The sequence below is a fragment of the Mastigoproctus giganteus genome, chromosome 10 (genome assembly GCF_048544385.1).
Source record: "Mastigoproctus giganteus isolate SK-2022 chromosome 10, ASM4854438v1, whole genome shotgun sequence".
NCBI classification, from domain to species: Eukaryota; Metazoa; Arthropoda; class Arachnida; order Uropygi; family Thelyphonidae; genus Mastigoproctus; species Mastigoproctus giganteus.
In genome coordinates, this window is record NC_143584.1 from 118285072 (window position 1) to 118300748 (window position 15677).

Sequence of the window (15677 nt, forward strand, 5' to 3'; positions counted from 1 at the left end):
ATTTCAAAACTTTTGCTCTTTGTATTAATACAATTAATACAACTAAGATAACATACCATTATTTCCATTGCAGTCCAACGAGATGTTCCCCAGTACATGGCCATTCCTTGGTTAATACAGTGAGTAAAGGCACGCACTACTTCTGCAAAGGTAGGAAAAAAAAAACTTGGACAATTTTAATTTGTATGCTCATATGATTATTCTGCTCAGTAAGTTTAAAAAATATTCTTCATTGAGTAAAATATTGAAAATTTGAAATATAAAGTAGATATTTTGCTAGTTTTCTATATAACTTAATCTGGCACCATCCATTTTAATAATAATGGTGGCTTTAGGCCTAATTATTTTTGGTAACTTTATGGGATCACATTCCCATAAAGTTACCAAAAATAATTCCCATAAAGTTACCAAAAATAATTCTAAATTATTTTTGGTAATATATATATCTCTTTGCCTAAATTTTTTATCTGATTTTTTCATTACTGTACTGTTCTCCAGTATATATTGTGAATGGAGATGTAATCTGTAATATTTGTCAAATAACTGTCATTATGACAAACATATCTATCTATGTTTTGGAACAAACAGTATAACATGAAAAAAAAAAAAAAAAAAGATGAATGGGCCAAAATAACTTAAATAAACAGAGGTGTGCTAAATAACTCCAATGAAAATAAGGGAACAATGAGTGTAACTGAGATTTTTCCTTTAGTGAGAAGTTCTGTTTCTTAATAGATCCATCTTTCAATATAATAAAGGAACTATGTATCTGAAAATGTATTAAATGACTGACAACCACACATCTTTGCATCAAGCAATTTGTTAAAGCACTGGATCCCCAAGTTGGCACCTTCAAGCATATATAATTTATATTTCTAAAATCTGATGCAAAAGTGAAAGGTGGCATATTTATTGGTCCACAAGTTAAACAGACATTGGCTTCACAAGAACTGGAAGGCAAAATTACCTAGCAGTTGTTTTCCATGCACTGAATAGCATTCTTAGTAATGTTAGGAGTGAGAATTACAAAGAACCAGTTGAAAAGTTGAATGAAAATTACAGAGAAATGGGATTCAGAATGTCAATTCAACCTCCATTACTTGTACTCTCACCTGGATGATTTTTTCCATACAAAATCTTGGTGATGTTAGTGAAGAGTAGGAAGAAGGATTCCACCAGAACATAAAGTAAATGGAAAATAGATACCAAATAAGGTGGGATGGAACTACGATGGGCAACTATATCTGGTTTTTGGTTTGGGACAATCATGCTAATGACGAAAAGACTAAGACATTCAAATGTACATTTTTAAGGAAATTTTTTTGATTAATCCAAGGAGTTTTTACTTTTTAATTTCTGATTTTTTTTAGCTTGTTTTTACTTTTAGCAAAGATTAATATTCTATTCTGTACAGAAACTAAATATTAATAAATCTGATATAGTATTAATGCACATTTATTTTTCTTTCATTTCTTGGCAAACTATTGACGTTATGCAAAAACTAAGGTCACATTCTGAATCGTCATGCCCAAATTCAAGAATACTAAGAAATGTAGATACACAGAACCTCTTTGAAAATTCGTTAATGTATTTACTGAAATGTGCTTTTCTAAAACTGCACAACCACTAGCCACACCTAATTCTTAAAAATTTAAAGATTTTAAAATCTAGCATATTCCAAAATTCAAAGGATCCTATAAATAAAGAGTTTACTGTATAATATTAATTTTAAGGCTTTTTTGTAGGGAGGCTTTTAAGGATTTAAAAAAATAACAATATTTTATAACTTATAATAAGTCACAAGACTACTTCAAAAATGAAATAAGAATAACAAATAAAATTCACCAAATGAAAATAGAAAACGATGACTAAATTTTAAGTGCAACAATAAAAAAGGTACAAATGCCTTACTCACCTTCCATTGGACACATTGGGTCTGCTTTGTTAACAAAAACTATATCTACATAACTTAACTGTAGTCTCTCTAAAGATGACTGCAATCCTAAAAAAGTAAAGGAATTAAAAATAAAACAAAAAATTCTGCAATTTTGAAATGTAGGTTATACATTCTTCCCCTTCCCTTTTTTAACAAATTTATTTAGCATTCCTACATACCACATGCACAGTTCCAATGTTAAAATTTTGTGTGTGTTATAAAAAAAACAAATTTACTGAGCAAGTGAGTTGTATTAAAGAATACAACTCACTTGAAATTATCACACAAAAATCATGAAAAGTAATAACATGCATAGTATTTTATTTAAGAGTATTTCAAAATATTATAATGGTATATTAACTGTGTAAAAAATGTGCTGACATTTAATGAACTACTAGAACAGCTGTTAAAATGAAGGGATTTGATTTCATAAATATGTCTGTAAAATTATTATTTTTTATTCCCTTTTTGACTCACACAATTCCTTAGTGTAATTCAAAATGGATGAAATACTTATTACAAAAAATGCAATAAATAAATAAATTTCAGACTTAGATACTTATCATGGCACATTATTATTTGCAGTATCTGTTGAATTTGAAATGTTGTCTACTACTTCTTTCTTATAGTATTGGTTAATATATATATATATATATATATATATATATATATATTTTTTTTTTTTTTTTTAAGAATAACAGAAATGTACATAGGAAGGCCTCTTTCGAAACTCAGACATGAAAACATATATTTGTGTTTCAAGAGGAAAAATACGTGCATGCTAGTCCAGCAATACACAGAGTATCTAAACAGTTACATGCCATAGATGAAATAAATTGAAAAATTATTTGTGTCAGTTTAATTCATGTTCATATACTAAATTACAGGTTATTTTCAAATATTTCATTAATTTACTTCCTGATTATAAGGATACACAATGCTTGAACTCTCAATAACATGTCTTCACTGATCTTAGTACATTCAGATAAGATTTCCTGTGTAGTACTGCAATCATTATAGGAAGATCATGGTAAATAACAGATTTAAAATCTTCCCAGAGGGAGAACTCAACAATGGTGGTTGCAATTTGAATGCTTCTCACCTTCTAATCCATTTATTAGGAAACTCTTCATCAAGGAACTGCTGGACATTAAGTGAAAATTGTGGTGATGCTGTGTCCTGCTGGAAGAATACACCTCTGCATTTTGATAATGTAATATTGTCAAGAAAAGGCATGAGGAATTCTTGAAAAATGGCCTGATCACAAAACTGGATTCTACTAGCTACCTATAACAACATCCCTGCTCACACTGTTCAATTGGCCCAATATCTATCTATTGACATAACCATTAAGAAAAAAATTAATGTATGATAAGATAAAATTGATTACAGCGTCATCACTATACAATTTTGAATGACAACCATCTAGTAGAAATCATTGATAGAATCATGTACTACGATCAACATTCCTTAAAGGCAGCTCCAGATGACTGATGTACTTTACAAAGTACAAATGTTTCTTACTTTGGAAAGTAGCAAGAAAATAAATGCCGTGCTCTCCATATGTTTATTTTAATTGTCAATCCTAGTCATCCAGAAGAATTGTTGACACAGTAGACAATTTTGTAATTGAAAATAAATAGCAACAATAAAAGGATCCAGTAAGTGCTGCTTTTCTGATTACAAGCTGGGTGTTGTCAGGACTAAAAAAAGAAATAAACACAAAAAAAGGTGGTGGATGATAACCACAAAAGCAGAAGTAGGAGGGTTTCAAATTTTTTTTTTGGTTCATTTTGAAATATGACCAGTGAGTAATAAATTCAGTTATGTATTTTCAGAGAATAACAAAAAGCAATTATATTCTGTTAATCTTGAAGGTGTGATGGTTCAGACAATTTAACAGATTTTCAGTATTAGTATTTGCATGAAAGGAAGGATTTGCATGATGCAAGGAAGCAAAGCTTATCAGCACAAAAAACTAACAAAAAAAAACACCCTTCATTCCTTCCAAATATTCCTTAAATTTATTCAAACTATCCATCTCCACAAAATTAGACTGATATTTATCTCAACAAATTAAGGAGCAGAAATGGAAAATGTTGAAAGTGCTAAAAACTAAATTTTTCACAAAATGAAGAATACATAATTCTTGCTTCTTGGGCACTTTCATCATTTTCCAGGAGATTTCTATTTTTTAAAGCAAAGCTTAGGGAAAAATATTTTGAAGATTATGATTCACATTATTCATATGAATAAATTTTGCAACCTAATCTTGACTGCAGCTAGACTGGTTTGAAGGGGGGGGGGGTAAAACTGGAGGTAAAACTTACCTTAAAGTTTGAAATCCTGAGTTCTTTTCAAAAACATTATTGTATTATCTTCTTATTTTTTCTCCTTTGGCTACAGGCATGACGGAAATTTCCAACTGAACTTTTTCCATCTCTCAAATTGTGCTGTTCAAAGGAAGTCTCCACGTTTAAAGTTGGAAATACAACTAGTAACCAGCTGAAATGGTTCTGGACGAAAAATACATGTTTTCTAACCAAAGAATCGGAAAGCATTGCCTTAGCACTACCAATAGCTGCTAAATGCGTACTATCCAAGGAATCAACAATTCTTTTATAGAATCAAAAGTTTTAGCATAAAACATTGCCGCCTATAACCATGTTCCCCATCTTGTGACAACAGGCTTAGGTGAGAGAGGAAGAGTAGGCAGCATATTTGTTAACAGGAGAGACTGCTTCTATAGGGATGGGATACACTTAAATAGAAAGGGTGCAAGAATATTTGCTGATGCTATCGAGGCAGTGTTAGGTGGGTCGGAAAACTGCTAGCTTGGGGGGATACAAGGACTAATAGATTAATAGTAGCCACTGGCAGAGGTGAAAGTGATTCTTGCACTGCTTCTATTGGAATGAGCAGCAGCCTGGAAAACATAATGCAGAATATTTCAGAGACTGCTGGGAGTCATTGCGGTACAAGTAAACACATGGGTTGTGTTAGGGTAGGTAAGAATAGGAACAGGTGCATGTATACTTGCGTGTACATCAATGCTAGGAGTTTGGTAAATAAATTTGATGAATTTGAGGTACTGCTCAAAACATTAAAGGCAGATATTGTTGGGATATCAGAGACGTGGTGTCACACAGATATAAGGAATGCAGAACTGGAATTTGGGGAGTACAATGTGTACAGAAAGGATAAACGGGATAGGAAGGGAGGGGGTTATGCTATTAGTTAAAAAACACAAAAAATCCAAGAAAGTAAAGCCAGTCGACATCGCTAGACAGTGCAGTGTCGAGTCAGTTTGGTGTGACATAAGCATTGGGAGATCAAAATTGAGAGTAGGAGTGTGCTATAAGCCTAATGATTCTGATGAGTATAATAAGAAACTGTACAGGGAAATAGAGTGGGCCTGTAAATCAGAGAGTCATATAATGAGGGATTTTAATTTCCCAGATATTTAATGGAATTTGTGGGTTGGTCACTCACACACTAGCAAGCATTTTGTGGATTTATTAGATGATTGTTTTCTACATCAGCATGTTCGGGAGGCAACTAGAGGGAGTAATACTCTTGATTTGATTATCAGTAGTGATTCTTCATGCATTAAGAATCTGCAGATAAAGGAACCACTAGGTGGCAGTGATCACAGTGTGCCGAAGTGGGATTTATCCCACTTCGGCACACTGTGATCAAAAAGGTAACTACCATCAGGGGTAAAGGGAAGGGTTTTTGCTTTCGTAAAGGTGACTACGATGGTCTGAGACAGTATTTAAATTCAATACAGTGGGACCAACTGATGATGTTACCAATAGCAAATTCAAAATGGGAAGCATTCAAAGAACTTATCTTGGAAGCTACTAGGCTTTACATACCAACTAAGAAATATTGTTCAAGGTTTAGGCCTAAATGGATGTCAGATGAACTAATGAGACATATGGCAGAGAAGAAAAATGCATGGGATACATATAAATTAACATGAGACAGAAGCCTATGATAGATATAAGCTGGTCTGTAACCAAGTTACAAAAGGAGGTGAGGCAGGCAAAGGCAGATTACGAGAAATCTTTGGCAAAGGATGCAAAGAAAAACAGCAAAGAGTTCTTTACTTATGTAAACTCTAGAAGGAAGGGGATGAATCAGATTGGTCCACTTGATATTGATGGTTCAACTGTTGATGATCCTGCTCAGGTAGCTAACAAACTAAATGAATATTTTGCATTGATATTCACACATGAGGAGTTATTCAGCGAGGGGAATGCCAGAGGTGTATTCAACTCTGGCAGTAAGCTAGATAATCTTATAATAACTGAGAGTAAAGTGGAGGAGAAATTATTGAAGGTAAACACAATAAAGGCACCCGGGTGGATGGGATCTATCCAGTTATATTAAAGGACACAGCAAAGGAAGTAAGCAAACCCTTAGCCATAATTATGAGAGCTTCCTTGGACTCAGGGAAGGTATCCATAGACTGGAGATGTGCAAATGTGACCCCAATTCACAAAGGAGGATCAAAGGCTGACACAATTAATTATAGACCTGTGAGTTTAACTTCTGTTCCAGGAAAATTAATGGAGGCACTGATTAAAGAAGCACTGCAGGATCATCTAGAAAAGACTTCAGTTATAGCTCGGACACAGCATGGTTTTGTTAAGGGAAAGTCTTGCCTGACCAATTTGATTGGATACTATGATGTAGTCACAAAAGAACTGGATGCAGGGAATAACTTTGATATTATATATTTGGATCTTAGAAAGGCTTTTGATACTGTTGCACATGTAAGACTGCTGCTCAAATTGGGGCAGTGTGGCATTGGAGGCAAATTGCTGCTATGGATCAAGGGGTGGTTGAGGGGGAGAAGACAGAGAGTGGTAATCAATGGACACTGCTGATCGTGGAGTAATGCTATTAGTGGATTCCCTCAGGGTTCAGTGTTGGGTCCATTATTGTTTATTGTATTTATAAATGATATTGATGATGGTATATCAAGCTTAATGTCCAAGTTTGCAGAAGATACAAAGGTTGGCAAGGACACTACTGACACTATGCTGCTGCAACGGGATCTGGAAAGGTTGAGCAGAATGGCTGAGAGGTGGCAGATGAAGTTTAACATTGACAATTGTAAAGTACTACATATTAGCATTAGCATTAGTAGAGGCATTTGATGCAAGAAAGCAAGCTTATGCTGCATCAGCCAAAAAATAAAAATAAAAAAAATAAATAAAATAAATAAATAAAAAATTACCACTTCCACTTCACCCCTCTGTTCGTTTGAAATACCTGTCCAGCTGAGCCTTAAACTTATTTGGGCTATCAACTTCCACGACAAGGGATGGAAGTCTGTTCCACCAACCAACATATGGGAAACAGCAACCCCAGAGCAACGTATCAACTCTGTGGTACTACACTGACAGTGGTAACGAATGAAAAGGACCTGGGAGTAATTGTGCAGGCAGATATGAAGTTCTCTGAGCAGTGCAGATGGGCTGCAAGAGTAGCTCATGGTGTCTTGTCAATGATATACAGGAATTTTTCAAGCACGGATAAGGAGGTGATTATTCCCTTGTATACGGCAATGGTCAGGCCACACCTTGAGTACTGTATACAGGTCTGGAGGCCTCATTTGAAGAAGGATGTAGAGCTGCTGGAACGAGAACAGAGAAGGGCAACAAGATTAGTGAATGGAACAAAGGGGTACTCTTACGAAGAAAGACATAAGTTTTGCAAATTACAGTGTCTGGAGACTAGGTACCAGCGAGGTGATCTGATAGAGGTGTATAAAGCCTTGAATGGTTTGAGCATGTTCAATGCTGATGGGATTCTTCCTCTTGCTCAGAATAATCACTTGAGAGGGCATAAATTCAAATTGAGGAAAGACAGATGTAGGATAGACGTGCAGAAATTTGCCTTTAGCCAGCAGGTAGTTGGTTGGTGGAACAGACTTCCATCCCTTGACGTGGAAGTTGATAGCCTAAATAAATTTAAGGCTGAGCTGGTCAGCTAATTCGAATGAACGGAGGGGTGAGGTGGAAGTGGTTTTTTGTTTTTTTTTCTTTTGGCTGATGCTGCATAAGCTTGCTTTCTTGCATCATATGCCTCTACTAATGCTAATAAAGGCTTAGTTATGGCTTCATATGAAGTTGCAAAACTAATAGCCGAGACAGGATACCCTAGTTTTTTTTTTTTTTTTTAAGAAGACCCCAAACACGAGAGGTATTAGAACCTAAAATACTTAGTACTGTGCTTGGGTTGGAGGTTGAGAAGATGAAAGACGATATTTGTTGACATTAGACTTGAACTTCTGTAGACTGTAATTTTCAGGAAATACATATGAAGGAAGATTGTTCCAGAGAACAGCAGTTGAATGACTAAATGAGGAAGATGAAAAGTTGTTCTGTCAGTTTGAAGTTGGACAGTAAATGGATGTTGGCTGCTGGTGGCACGCGTTCGGACTGTTTTGAAAGAGAGAGCAGGAATTAAAGAAGCCAATTCAAAAGAACAGTGCCCATGGAAGTATCTGTAGAAAAGGCATGCAGCAGAAGCAGAACGTCTATGAGACAGAGACGGAGAGACTCTGTTAGAGATGAGTCATTAATTAACCTAACTGCCCTCTTCTGAATGGAATCTAGAAGCCTGAGAGAGCTTTTGGGAGCATATCTGGGGCGGTGTTCAAATCTGCCCTACATATTCCATGGTAGAGTGGATTTGCACAGAGTGAACAGCTTTTTAGAAGAAAATTAACACTGAGATCAAAAGAGAAACCAAGTTTTTTAGAAGCAGAAGAAGCAATATTTGTGATGTGCTTGTGCCAAGAGAGATTAAAAGTCAGAGTAATCCCCAAAAGAGAGATAACATCATGTTCAGAAATCAGAGTGTCAACAAAGATAAGCATAGGAGCAGAAGAATCCTTTTTGCAAGATATAACACAAAATTCAGTTTTAGAAGGATTGAAATCAACTAAGTTGTCTTTGCCCTACTAAAGAATTACCTGGAGTTTGGCATTTAATGAATTGGTAGCAGATATTCGAGAAATTGAAGCTGATTGAGCAGGGCAAGTTTTCTCAAACTGGAAAGTGGAATGCAATGTGCTATCACTGGCAAAACTATGGATAGGATTTCCGGTCAATGGAAGAAGGTCATTAATATTCAAGAGGAAAAGAGTGGGGGAAATAACTGAACCTTGGGGGGACACCAGCATTAGTGGAGAAGTTAGAAAACAGAGAGCCATCTACCATCACCTTCAGTGAGCGGTCAGAGAGAAAACTGGATAACTAATTACAAAAAACAGTTGGCAAACCATTGGATGGAAGCTTGTTCAGAAGACCTTTATGCCAAACACAATCGAAAGCCTTTGAGATGTCAAGAGCTACTGCTTGTGTTTCACCGAACTTTTGCACTGAATTTGTCCATAAATGAGTAACATAAGCCAGAATATCACCAGTGGATCGACACTGATTGAATCCATTCTGGTGATCATTGATCAGATGGAAGGATTCTAGGTAGTTTAAAAGTTGGTGGTTAATTGATTTCTCCATTACTTTAGAAAGAGTAGAAGTAATTGCAGTGGGTCGATAATTGGATGGGAGGGATTTGTCACCCTTTTTAGGAACTGGCTAGATATGAGCAAATTTCCAAGCAGAAGGAAAAACACCTTTGTAATAAGAAAGTGAAAAAAGGTGGCAAAGAAAAGGAGTAAAAGTAAGTTCAGGAGCACAGGTTTTGAGAACAAGTGGAGAAATACCATCAGGACCTGAGCATCAAAATTTGTAAAAATCTTTCTGACCTTTTGATGGAAAACCACAGGAGGCATTGAATGGAGCATGTTGGGAACGTTGGGAGGTATTTTACCAAGATCATTAATACATATGTTGCAAGAAAAATGGGATGCTAGCAGATCATCTTTATCCTTAGCTGAAGTGACAATATAACCATCTGGTTTTGACAAAGGTGGGAGCAGAGAGGGGCAAAAGTTGCGGCCAATAACTTTGGCAAGAGACCAGAATGCTCAGCTACCATTATGGCAAGAAGCAAGTTTTCTACTCAGCCTGTTCAAAATCTAATTCGGACTGATTAATAACTGCTTTACAAATGTTGCAAGCTTTGGTGTAGGGAGAAAATGAAACAAGCCAATTACGATGTGCAACATTCTGCTCATGAACAGCCCTGGCACATTTATTAGAAAACCAAGGTTTAGATAAAGGATGAGATTTTAAAGTGGAGTGTGGAATAAAAGATTCCATTCTTACAAGAATAATTTCACTCTCACGATCTGAGCAAACGTTGACATCAGAAGTTTTGAAAAAGTAATCAGTAATCCGACCAAGGAAAAGAAGAAAAGAAATCTCGCAGGTCATCCCATCTTGCAATGCCAAAACAATACGAGGTTGGGAATAGCCATGAGATAAAGTCTCCTCTGGAGAAGAGACAATCACCAAGTTGTGATTTGAGGTGCCTAAAGGACCACTCACTTCGACCATGTACTTAGAAGGGTGTTTGAGAGAAAAAGATCAAGCGTGTTGGCTATGGTTAGGATTGTACGGTATTCTGGTAGGTAAATGAACAATCTGTGTGAGGTCATTAGTAATTGCAAAAGCCTCAGCATCTCAACCAGCTGGGTCTGTGTAACTAGAGAACGGAAGCCAGCTGGAGTTGTGAACATTAAAATCACGAAGGAAAATTACCTCACTGTTAGGAAAGTTGGACTGGAGAAAGTCAAGTTTCAAAGAGAGGAAGTCAAAGAGCTCCATGTGATTAGTAGAGTTGGGAGAATGGTAGAGACAAAGGCTCACATCTGGTGAGTATGGGCTTGGCATACCCAGGGTTCTGAGTTGGATATCATCATTCTTCTCTTTCTTGGTGATTCCTTTCTACTTCTCTCTCTATCAGGGTAGGCCCGCAATTTTTTTTTTTTTTTTTTTTTTTGGCTGGTGCAGCATAAGCCTCAGACTTCCTTGCACCATATGGCTAATAATAATAACAGATGAATTTGACAGAATGAGGTAGAGAGATTTTAAGCCAGAGAAGGTCAAAAAGAGGAGATTCCAAATTACCAAGTCTCTGACAGGGAATATCGGAACAGACATATGCACAAGTACCACCTTTGATACGAAAGGAATCATACAGTGAATAGTTTGGGCAACTGAGATGAGCAGTGGTTGAATCAACCAATAACAGAGATCTGTCAGAAAAAGTACACAGGTTTGGCAGACTGCAAGTGGAAATGGACATTGTTGAGATTAGAACTGAGACCACGTATATTTGTGAAATGGACTAGGAAGTGTTTGGGAGGTTTAGATTTTTTTGCAGATAAGCTAACTCTATTAGTCTGAAAATTCATGGTGTATTCAACAGTAAGAGAGGAGGGGGAAGACAAGCTGTATGAAGTAATGAAATTTTGGATTTGGCATACACATGGTAAGAATATACCCAGATCCTTGACATAACATGGCCTCACCAATGCCCCCCCTGCCCCCCGCATACACACTACTTGGACTCCTTCCAGTCACTATCTGGCAGAGTAGAATTAGAAAGATTATACACTAGCTGATTTGGAAGCCTCCTAGAGAGTTACCAATAAGTTCAGTCCGGTGTAGTAACTAGCGGCCAGCCTGCGAACACCGTTTTAGAGCTGTACCCTCAAAATGTAAGGAAATTTGGATCTTGCCATGATGTCTATCATAATGTCAAAAGACATCAGTCATAATGCATGATGGAAGAGATGGGGAAGGTTGACTGGAACTTAGCTCTGGAGACTAAACATGGGTTCCACCACTTCAAGCTTCCAACATGGTGGTATTGCAGCGGTTGATGAGAGTCATACTATTGATGAAAAGTTAGCATTAGTAGAGGCATTTGATGCAAGAAAGCAAGCTTATGCAGCATCAGCCAAAAAAAAAAAAAAAAAAAAACTCACTTCCACTTCATCCCTCTGTTCGTTCAAAATACCTGTCCAGCTGAGCCTTAAACTTATTTAGGCTATCAACTTCCACGACAAGGGATGGAAGTCTGTTCCACCAACCAACCACCCGCTGGCTAAAGGCAAATTTCCGCACGTCTATCCTAAATCTGTCTTTCCTCAATTTGAATTTATGCCCTCTCAGGTGATTATTCTGAGCGAGAGGAAGAATCCCATCAGCATTGAGCATGCTCAAACCATTCAAGGCTTTATACACCTCTATCAGATCACCTCGCTGGTGCCTAGTCTCCAGACACTGTAATTTGCAGTGCAGGAAGTTAATACTTCCTGCACTAAAAGTAATTACATCTCACCTTTATAAAAAGAAAGAAAATCAGCTGCATTTACTGTCCTTATCAAATAATATGGTGAAGCATAGAATTGTGTAAATGGCCAATAATATTGAAGAAACTCTCATAGAGCACATTCAAAGCTGTCAATTTTTTTTTTACAAGTGGATGAAAGTAAAGATATAGCAGATAATGCCAATTTAATGTGCTTTGTAAGTTATGATTTTAAGAACACCATCAGTGAAGATTTTTTGTTTTGTAAACCCCTACGATCAAGAACAATGGCTGAAGAACTATTTAAATTAATCAATAATTATATAACTCAAAGTGGAATCGATTGGAACAAATGCGTCGGACTGAGTTGGGACGGCACCCGGTCAATGGCAGGTTCCCGTATGGGACTTTTTCTGAGGGTCTGAGAGGTGGGTTCAGATTGTGAATGAGTGCTTTATAGTATTCACAGAAAAGCGTCAGCTGTAAAAAAAGGCCTTTGGTTTTGAATACAGCTATTCAAGGTGTCAAATTTGTTAACTATATAAAAGCCCATTCCTTGAATTCCAGAATCTTTACCGCTTTATGAAAAAAAAATTAGGAAGCGATTATGAACATCTATTACACAGTGAAATCTAATGGTTATCAAGAGGGAATGTATTGAAATGAAATGAAGAATGAGTATGTATTGTTTTGGAAGCAATATTCTCCAACAGAAAAGGATGCAATATTCAAATTTAAAGACAGGTTTAATGATTTTAATTGGTTATTTAGGTGTCCTACTTATGTGATATTAAGGCGTCCTAGTTATTTAAACTTATGTGAAATCAAACTTTCAAGAATATTTTCCTCCAATTGACAACAGTAAAATGTGGATTCGATACTCATTTACTTTTAATGTGGAGCATGTGGTAGAATTCTGTCTCAATGAACAAGGAATTGATTCTGTTATTGAACTGCTATGTGACACAGCATTAAAAGACCACTTCAATCAAATCTCACTGATAAATTTTTGGCTAAGTTGCTGTGAAGAATGTAAGCATTTATCAGAAAAAGCACTGAAATTTCTTATGCCATTAGTAACAAACTTACAAATGTGAAACTGGATTCTCAACATTAGTTTTTTAAAAAAACAAATGCTGGAACAGATTGGACGTCAAGCCAGATTTGAGAATCAAGTTGACATCTTTTCTCCCTGATTTAAAATTACTGTGTGATGGAAAACAGCATCACCCTACTCATTAAATAAATATTTATTTGCCCAAAAACAGACTCAAAAATATGTCAATTTTATGTAAACTTTTGATGATAAACAAAGAAATGAATTACCTATCTTTCATTTATATTTACATGTTAATGAATACTGAATTGATTATTACTGGTATGTTAAATGTCCTAATGGTGGTAACATTATTTCCTGAACCTACAAGTATATTTATTAAAAATACATTAATTTATAGCTATAGGTGGGCCATGAAAAAAAAAAAAAAAAAAAAAATCTACAACCACTGGTTCACACTTGAAAAAGTTTGGGAAACCCTGTATTACACCATTCTAAAAGTTTCTGAAAATATATATCCTCAACATCCTGAAATCTCTTTCCTAGGAGTGCAATTTTCATCTTAGGAAAGAGGAAGACGCCCAATGGTGCTAAATCAGGTGAGTAAGGTGAATGGTTGATCTGCAGAATGGGAAGGATCATTGTCATGCAACAAGTACCAGCTGCCTTTCTCTTGAAATTGTGGCCTCATCCTGGAAAAAAATGTGCTTCAACAGTCTTCGAAGCACCTGTACATAGAAGGCAGCATTGACTATCTCTTCAGGTGCAAATTCCTTGTGAGTTCATCGAAAAACAATCAGCATCATCTTGATCTTGGACTTTTGAAAATGAAACTTTTGGGCCGGTGATGATTTTGAATGCTGTGATATTTCATTTCTGGGTTGTACTGAAACACCCAACAATCATCCCAAGTGACAATACTGCTGAGGAAATTAGGATTGTCTTGACAAGTCTGGATGAAGTCTTCACATAATGACACTCTTTGCTGCCTCTGCTTATCCATGAGGCTGTGCAGCACAAATTTTTCAAAGACCATCCTTTTCCCTAAATTTTCATGCAGAATTTTATGAATCATTTCTTTATTCATATCCAACTAATCAGCCATCATTCTGATGGTCAAACAATGATCTCTTCCCTCAATTTCCCAAACTTCTACAACTCTCCTCATTTCAAGAGGGTAACGGATGTCCACTTCTTGGGTTATTGTTTGTTGTTGTTTGTTGTTTGGTTTTTAGGAGCATTAGCAACTAAGGCCATATTGCTCCGAGGATATGCGGTGGTCATTCCCTTGACCTTTCCGCATCCTCCGTATTTGGTGGTGACGGGCTCGAACCCCGGTCTAATCAAGAAGCGTGTGCTATGCACTGCTGCTCCTTCCCACCTGGCTACGGAGGCAGCTCTTTCTTGGGTTATCATGAACATCCTCACAACCATCTTTGAACTGATTATACTATTCAAACACACTGGTATGACTAACATTTCATCACCATACACAATTTTTAACATTTCATACATTTCTGTTGCAGATTTTTCCAGTTTAAAGCATAATTTTATATTTGTTCATTGCTCCATCGCAAAATCATGAAATGGAACATTAATGCTACTAACAAAACTGGTTGTTACTTGAAACCTGTCAGCCTACTGGACAATCTCTGTACCATCTGCTGGAGGAAGCTTGAACTACAAAATACCATTTCCTTTTATTTTCAAACTTATTGAACATGACCACAACAGCACCAGTCCAGGAACTTAATTGCCATACCTCATATGTGATGAATCACTGTTGATAAATAGATCAAGAATATTCTTTTCTCTTCTTATTTCTCTAACATGCTGACGTAGAAAGAGTTATTCAGCAAATAAAGAAGTATTTTTCTACCGAGTGAGCTGGCAACCCATGTCATTATAAGACATTTTAATTTACTTGCTTGCTCTAATTGTCTGTATTCACAATCATTTGGCATATAAAATACTCCTAATCTCATCTTTGTTTTCTCACTGCTTATGTTACACCAAACTGATTCATTATTACAAGCAGCAATCCACATCAACTGGGTAAACTTTCAGATTTTGTGCTTCTTAAAGAAGAGTATGACTTTCACGACTCCCCCCACATCTTGTCCTTTCTCTACACATTTTATTCACCATATTCAAATTCTGCATCCCAATATCAGAGTGACACCATGATTTTGTTATACCTATAATGTTAGCATGTAATGAGTTAACCAATACTTCAGATTCTTAAAATTATTCACTCTGCTTCTAGCATAGCATACATGAAAGTAAACATGTGCTTGTCTGTGTTTTTGGTAAGTCTTACACAAGTCATGTAATGATCCTAATGTTTTTCAGGTTATTGCATATCATTTTATTCACCATATTCAAATTCTGCATCCCAATATCAGAGTGACACCATGATTTTTTTTATACCTATAATGTTAG

The 15677-nt window shown here is 36.1% G+C and overlaps 1 protein-coding gene across 1 annotated transcript in view; it reads right to left on the bottom strand.

Annotated features, from left to right (window-relative positions):
• Positions 1-15677, bottom strand: part of LOC150079251 (voltage-gated potassium channel subunit beta-2-like) — a 313834-nt gene that overhangs the window by 126058 nt on the left and 172099 nt on the right. The window contains exons 9-10 of the mRNA XM_090383003.1: positions 1916-2002; positions 57-142 (exon numbers count right to left, since the gene is read on the bottom strand). Coding sequence (XP_090239129.1) covers positions 57-142; positions 1916-2002 — 173 coding nt within the window. The remainder of the gene's footprint in view (positions 1-56; positions 143-1915; positions 2003-15677) is intronic.